Below are 7,937 nucleotides of genomic sequence, written 5' to 3' on the forward strand. Positions count from 1 at the left end.
AGTTCCAGACCAGCCTGACCAACATGGAGAAACCCCATCTTTAAAAAAAAAATACAAAAAACTTAGCCAGGCGTGGTGGCTGGCACCTGAAATCCAAGCATTTTGTAGGCCAACGCAGGCGGATCACCTGAGGTCGGGAGTTCCAGACCAGCCTGACCAACATGGTGAAGCCCCGTCTTTTTCTTTTTTGTTTTTTAATTTTTTTTTTTTTTTTTAAAGATGAGGTTTCAACATGTTGGTCAGGCTGGTCTTGAACTCCCGGCCTCAGGTGATCCAGTCGCCTTGGCCTCCAAAGTGCTTGAATTACAGGCGTGAGCCACCGTGCCCGGCCTGAAACCCCGTCTTAAAAAAAAAAAAAAATACAAAAAACTTAGCCAGGCGTGGTGGCTGGCGCCTGAAATCCCAGCTACTCGAGAGGCTGAGGCAGGAGAATTGCTTGAACCCGGGAGGGAGGCAGAGGTTGCGGTGAGCCGAGATCAGACCACTGCACTCCAGCCTGGGCGGCAAGAGCGAAACTCCATCTCGAACAAAAATAAATAAAAATTAATAATGATGATCAATATGCCAGGTGCGGTGGCTCACGCCTCTCATTCCAGCACTTTGGGAGGCCGAGGCGGGTGGATCACCTGAGGTTGAGAGTTCGAGACCAGCCTGGCCAAGATGGTGAAACCCCGTCTCTACTAAAAATACGAAAATAAGCTGGGTGTGGTGGCTGGGACGACAGGCTCCCGCACCACGCCCGGGTAATTTTTGTATTTTTATTAGACATGGGGTTTCACCATGTTGGCCAGGCTGGTCTCGAACTCCTGACCTCAGGTGAGCCACCCAGCTCGACCTCTGAAAGTCCTGGGATTACAGGCGTGAGCCACCGCGCCCGGCCTTGAACGCATCTTTTAAGGGGGACCATTCACTGCACCACAGCAGACCATCTTTTTATTTCTGCAATTACAGAGCGGTGCGTAGCTCCATACACCCCCTGCAGGCAAGCCTCCCCGGGCGCCTGAATCCGGGAAGTGACAGCGAAGACCTGACTTCCCCCGGCAGACGGAGACCCCGCTTCATGCTGACCCTACCTGCCTTGCCCGGCTGATGCCCCTGAATTTACTGCCTTTTAAAATTTTTCTTTGTCAGCCAGGCTGCAGTGCAGTGGTGCAATCTTGGCTCCCCGCGACCTCCGCCTCCCAGGTTCAAGCGATTGTTTTGCCTCAGCTTCCCGAGTAGCTAGAAATACCAGCACCCGCCAGCACGCCCGGCTAAGTTGTATTTTTAGTGGCGATTAGACGTGGGGTTTCGCCGTGTTGCCCAGGCTGGTCTCAAAAACCTGACCTCAGACTGTACCCCCACCTCAGGCTCCCAAAGTGCTGAGGTGACAGGGGTGAGCCACCGCGGCCGACCTTTTCCTTGGCGGAATCCAATCACACGGGTGGGACATCACTCACTAGCTCTTCACAGCGCTCCATTCCAAGTCCCCACGGGGATATTCCTTGGGCACACCCATTCCCAGCCACGCCCGTCTCTTCTCCCTGCCTGATTTAGGACGCGCGTGGCCGTCCCAGCATCTGTCGGGGGATGATGGCTTCGTGGCTCACGCCTGTCATCCCAGCATTTTGTGAGGCCGAGGCGGGTGGATCACGAGGTCAGGAGTTCGAGACCAGCCTGGTCAACATGGTGAAACCCCGTCTATTCTAAAAATAAAAAAGTTAGCCGGGCGTGGTGGCGGGCGCCTGTAATCCCAGCTACTTGGGAGGCTGAGGCCGGAGAGTTGCTTGAACCCGGGAGGCGGAGGTCGCAGTGAGCCGAGATCACACCACTGCACTCCAGCCTGGGCGACAGAGCGAGACTCCATCTAAGAAAAAAAAAAAAAAAAATGGAAGACTGCTTCTCCCATAGCTGACGGACGCGTCACCGTTTGTGTTTAAACCAGGTGACTTTTTCCGGGACCCCCTCCCCGCTGCAGACCTGTACGTCCTATGCCAGATCCTGCACGACTGGCCGGATGACAAAGCCCACAAGATACTCGACCGCGTCGCGCAGAGCTGCAAGCCAGGTGAGAAACGCCTGGCAGGCTCACTTTTTCGTCAGCACGTCGCGTTTTTGGTTCAACTTTCCACAGGAGGCCGGGCGCAGGGTCATCCAGCACTTGGGGAGGCCGAGGCGGGCGGATCACGGGAGGTCAGGAGTTCGAGCCCAGCCTGGCCAACATGAAACCCCGTCTCTACTAAAAATACAAAATGAGCCGGGCGTGGTGGTGGGTGCCTGTAATCCCAGCTACTGGGGAGGCTGAGGCGGGAGAATCTCTTGAACCCAGGAGGCGGAGGTTGCAGTGAGCTGAGATCGTGCCATTGCACTCCAGCCTGGGCAACAAGAGTGAAACTCTGTCTCAAAAAAAAAAAAAAAGAAAGAAAAAGAAAGAATAACAGTTTTTAGGGGTCATGAAGTCTCTAGCTCCAAGTCTGAACCACCCAGATTCAACCATTTTTGTGACCGCCGTGCAGGAACAGAACATGGTAAGGAAAACTCACTTTAACGCCCTGTGATTCCATCTCCAGCCTGACCAATCAGTGCTCCCCGCTTCCCAAGCATCTACCTGCCGGATTATATTTGTTTGTTTGTTTATTTATGAGACAGAATCTCGGCCTGGCGAGCTGGCTCACACCTGTCATCCCAGCATTTTGGGAGGCCGAGGCAGGCGGATCACATGAGGCTGGGAGTTCAAGACCAGCCTGGCCAAGTTGGTGAAACTCCATCTCTACTAAAAACACAAAATTAGCCGGGGGTGGTGTCATGTACCTGTAATCCCAGCTACTCAGGAGGCTGAGGCAGGAGAATCGCTTGAACCTGGGATGCGGAGGTTGCAGTGAGCCGAGATCACACCACTGCACTCTAGCCTGGGCAACAAGAGCAAAACTCCGTCTCAAAAATTAAAAATTAAAAAAATCTAAAAGTGAAGTAAGCCAATATATGCCTGTCATCCCCACACGTAGGGAGGCCAAGGTGGGAGAATGGCTTCAGCCGGGAGTTTGAGGCTGCAGGGACCTGTGCCCGTGCACGTGCAATGCAGCCTCGGTGAAGGAGTGAGAGTCTGTCTCAAAAAAAACCCCAAAGTCTGCTGAGTTCAATGTTCATCTCAGCCAGCCAGGCGCACGTGCACATCCCTTTCGGAGGTCAAGGTGGGTGCATCACCCGAAGTCAGGGGTTCAAGACTAGCTTGGCCAACGTGGCAAAATGCTGTCTGTACTAAAAAAAAATTAGCCAGGCGTGATGGCGAGCGTCCCTAGTCCCAGCTACTCGGGAGGTTGAGGCAGGAGAATCCCTTGAACCTGGGAGGCAGAGGCTGCAGTGAGGCTCTCTAGAACCTGGGAGGCAGAGGGCAAGACTGCAGTGAGCCGAGACCACGCCACTGCACTCCAGCCTGGGCAACAGAGTGAGACTCCGTCTGCGGAAAAAAAAAAAAAAATCCTAAAGAAGAGAAAGTTTGTTTAGTATTCACGGAGTTGAAGTGGTCTTTTATTTATTTATTTATTTTCGAGATGGAGTCCTGCTCTGTCTCCCAGGCTGGAATACAGTGGCATGACCCCGGCTCGCCACAACCTCCGCCTCCCGGGTTCACGCGATTATCCAGCCTCAGCCTCCGCATAGCTGGCGTTTCAGGCACCCGCCACCACGTCCAGGCAATATTTGTATTTTTAGTAGAGACGGGGTTTCACCATGTTGGCCAGGCTGGTGTCGAAGTCCCGACCTCGTGATCCACGCGCCTCAGCCTCCCAAAGTGCTGTGAGCCACCGCGCCCGGCCTCAGACATCTTCATTGTCCTCGTCTTCCCATTGAGGAGGCCGCAGAGGAGGAGGAAGCGGGACTGGCTCCTGCCATCTCAGGGGTGGCCGAGACGGAGGGAAATCCACGCATCCGTGGACCCTGCAGTTTAAATCCATGTCACTCAAGGACCCGCTGTGACTAATGTATGTGTTTCTACACAGGCACCCGCCCCGTGCACACACACAGCACCCAGCATCTCAGCTCAAAGCCTTCACATTCACACCACGTGTCTCCCCGGGTACCCAGGCTGCCCTTGGAGCGGGTGGGGCTGCAGGAACCCCAAGCTCCAGGGGTCGGGCAAGGGCCACGCATCGGATGTCCACAGTGACACGAGCCGGCCCTGAGGGAATCTCGCAGCTGCTCAGGCTCCGTTCCTGGACTCAGAGTTGAACGTTGCAGCTGCAGCAAAAATGCCTCGAATATTTGCAGAGAAAACGTTTGATGACCTTAACAGAGCCAGGGAGCCTCACTTCCTGTGGGTTGAAACTCGACTCCCTACAGGCTTGGCTGCTCAAGGGGCCTCCACCCCTTTCTCTGTCCCTCTCTCTCTCTGTGTGTATCTATTTCTCTGTGTTTTTCTTTAGATGGAGTCTTGCTCTTGTGCCTCAGGCTGGAGTGCAGTGGTGCGATCTCAGCTCACTGCAACCTCCGCCTCCCGGGTCCCAGCAGTTCTCCCGTCTCACCCTCCTGAATTGCGGGGATCAGAGGCATGCGCCATCACGCCCGGCTAATTTTTTGTATTTTTAGTATAGATAAGGCTTCACCGTGTTAGCCAGGCTGATCTCGAACTCCTGACCTCATGATTTGCCTGCCTCAGCTTCCCAGAGCTGGGATTACAGGCGTGAGCCACCACACCCAGCTGATATTTGCATTTTTTTTTCTTCTTCTTGTAGAGAGGTTTTCACCATGTTGGTCAGGCCGGTCTCAAACTCCCGACCTCAGGTGATGCACCCACCTCCGCCTCCCAAAGTGCTCAGATTACAGGCGTGAACCACTGCGCCCAGCCGTATCTATCTCCTTACGTATATTTTTGAGACAAGCTCTCACTCGGAGACCCAGGCTGGTATGCGGTGGCGCGGTCACAGCCGACTGCAGCCTTGCCTTCCGGGGCTGAAGCCATCCCCCCACCTCAGCCTCCGGAGTAGCCGGGACTCCACCCATGCATCACCATGCCCAGCTAATTTTTTTTTTTTAATTTTTTTTTTTTTATAAAGACGGGATTCCACCATCCTGGTTAGGCTGGTCTTGAACTCCCAACCTCAGGTGATTCACCCACCTTGGCCTCCAAAGTGCTTGGATTACAGGCGTGAGGCACCACGCCCAGCCGCCCAGCTAATTTTTTAAAACTTTTTTTTTTTTTTGTTTGTCTTGGTTTTGTGTGGCTGGGCACGGTGGTTCACACCGGTAATCCCAGCACTTTGGGAGGACAAAGTACGGGGAGTCACCTGAAGTCAGGAGTTCGAGACCAGCCTGGCCAACATGGTGAAACCCTGTCTCTACTAAAAATACAAAAAAAAAGTAGATGGACGTGGTGGCGGGCACCTGTAGTCCCAGCTACTCAGGAGGTTGCAGTCAGCTGAGCTCGCACCACTGCACCCCAGCCTGGGTGACAAGAGCAAGACTTCTTCTAAAAAAAAAAAGTTTTTTTGTGGCCGGGCGCAGTGGTTCACGTCTGTAATCCCAGCACTTTGGGAAGCCGAGGCGGGTGGATCACGAGGTCAGGAGATCGAGACCATCCTAGCTAACACGGTAAAACCCCGTCTTCACTAAAAATATAAAAAATTAGCTAGGCGTGGTGGTGGGCGCCTGTCATCCCAGGGAGGCTGAAGCAGGAGAATGGCTTGAACCCGGAAGCAGAGGTTGCAGTGAGTTGAGATCTTGCCACTGTACTCCAGCCTGGGCGACAGAGCAAGACTCCATCTCAAAAAAAAAAAAAAAAAAAACAACTTTTTTTGTGGTGATGGGAGTCTCACTCTGTCACCCAGGCTGGAGGACCGTCTGTCATCCTAACTCACTGCAGCCTTGACCTCCTGAGTTCAAGCAATCCTCCCCCTCAGCCTCCCGAGTAGCTGAGAGTACAGACATATGTCACCATGCCCTGGTAGTTTAAAAAATTGTTGCTTTTTGTAGAGATGGGGTCTGGCTCTGTTGCCCAGGCTACTCGCAAACTCCTGGGCTCAAGCGATCCACCTGCCTCAGCCTCCCAAAGTGCTGGGGCTAAAGACGTGACCCATTGCAGCCTGTCTTTCTTCCTCTGTCTCTCTTCCTCTCTCTCCTCCTCTGTCTCTTTATGTGTCTCATCTATCATCAATATCTTCGTTTCTCCCCTTTCCTCCTCCTCCTCTCCTGCCTCATCTCTCTCTGTCTCTTCCTCTCTCTCCCCACCCCATCTCTGTCTCCCTTTATACATCTATCATCTGTCATCCTCTTTAACATGAAATAAAATAGAGACAGGGTCTCTCACTATGTTGCTCAGGTTGGTTTCAAACTCCTGGGCTCAAACTATCCTCCCGCCGTAGCCTCCCAAAATGCTAGCATGGCAGGCGTGAGCCACTGTGTCTGGCCTTGTAACAATCATCTGTCACCAATCTGTCTTCTGTCCATCATTTATTATCTATCCATCCATCCGTCATCTATCCTATCTATCCATCCGTCCATGTACCCATCATCTACCATCTATGCACCCATCCATCCTCTGATCCATCCATCCATCATCCACCATCTCTTCACCCATCCATCCTCTGATCCATCCATCCATCATGTACCATCTCTTCAGCCATCCATCCTTCTCACCCATGCATCCATCCATCCATCATCTACTATCTCTTCACCCATCCATCCTTCTCACCCATGCATCCATCCATCCATCATCTACCATCTATTCACCCCTCCGTCCATCCATCCATCCATCCATCTACCATCTATTCGCCCATCCATCCTTCTCACCCATGCATCCATCCATCCGTCCATCATCTACCATCTATTCACCCATCCATCCTTCTCACCCATCCATGAATCCATCCATCCATCATCTACCATGTATTCACCCATCCTTCCACCCATCCATCATCTACCATGTATTCACCCATCCATCTACCTATGTATTATCTACCATCTATTCACTCACCCATCCATCCTCATCCATCCATCTCATCCATCTATACATCCATTTACCTCGGTGTGCTCTATCTACTGTCTATTCATCCATCCATCCATCGTCTTCCATGCATCCATTTGTCAATCCATCCATGTACCTATGCATCACCCAGCATCCATCCATCCTTCTCATCCTTGCATCCATCCATCCATCCGTCTAGCTACCTACTCATCATGTCCCATTTATCTGTCCATCCTTCTCATCCAGGCATGCATCCATCATCCACGCATCTTTCTACCAACCTCTCTACCCATCATCTACCATCTGTTCATCCATCCATCCAGGAGAACCAGAACAGGCCCAGGCGATACATCCAGCCAGCCACCTCTCCATCTAATCTCCCTGTGTGTCTGCCGTGCATGGAGTCTCATCTCTCCCCCCTCCCCTACTTGTATGGGTCTCCTGGGCAGGGCTTCTTGGCAGCCTCTGTTCATTGTTCTGAGCTCCAGTTGCCCGCTGTGTGCCCTGCTGGCCCCTGAAGGATCCCAGCCTGGCTGGCCAGGACCCCAGCTCTCTGCTCTCCCCTCAGGGGCCGGCGTGCTGCTGGTGGAGATGCTCCTGGATGAGGAGAAGAGGCAGGCGCGGGGCGGCCTGATGCAGTCGCCGAACATGCTGCTGCAGATGGAGGGCAGGGAGCGGAGCCCGGGCGAGTATCAGCGCTTGCTGGAGCCACACGGCTTCCGCCAGGTGCAGGTGGCGCGCTTGGGGGGTTTCCTGGATGCCATGCTGGCCACCAGAGTGGGTCCCTGAAGTCCAGGCAGCGAGCTCATGATAGGGACACCCTCCCGCAGGCTGCAGGGGGCCGCCCCATCCCCAGCTGCCACAGGACAGTCACTCAGGAACGTGCCCTCATGGGCGAATAAAGAAAGTGAAAGCCTGTGTCTGGCTCCTCTGGGGGGGTGGGGTTCACGAGGGAAGAGGCTGCACTTGGGGAGGAGGGGAAGGAGCCTGAGTTTGGGGAGGG

At 53.5% G+C, this 7,937-nt stretch overlaps 1 protein-coding gene across 1 annotated transcript in view; it reads left to right on the forward strand.

Annotated features, from left to right (window-relative positions):
• ASMTL (acetylserotonin O-methyltransferase like) overlaps positions 1 to 7,852 on the forward strand; it is a 45,812-nt gene extending 37,960 nt beyond the window's left edge. The window contains exons 11-12 of the mRNA XM_032267804.1: positions 1,925 to 2,047; positions 7,503 to 7,852. Of these exons, the coding sequence (XP_032123695.1) occupies positions 1,925 to 2,047; positions 7,503 to 7,723 (344 nt within the window). The 3' untranslated portion in view covers positions 7,724 to 7,852. The remainder of the gene's footprint in view (positions 1 to 1,924; positions 2,048 to 7,502) is intronic.
• Positions 7,853 to 7,937: the final 85 nt, after the last annotated feature.

The sequence above is a fragment of the Sapajus apella genome, unplaced genomic scaffold (genome assembly GCF_009761245.1).
Source record: "Sapajus apella isolate SASKATOON/1434 unplaced genomic scaffold, GSC_monkey_1.0 scaffold172, whole genome shotgun sequence".
Classification (NCBI taxonomy): domain Eukaryota; kingdom Metazoa; phylum Chordata; class Mammalia; order Primates; family Cebidae; genus Sapajus; species Sapajus apella.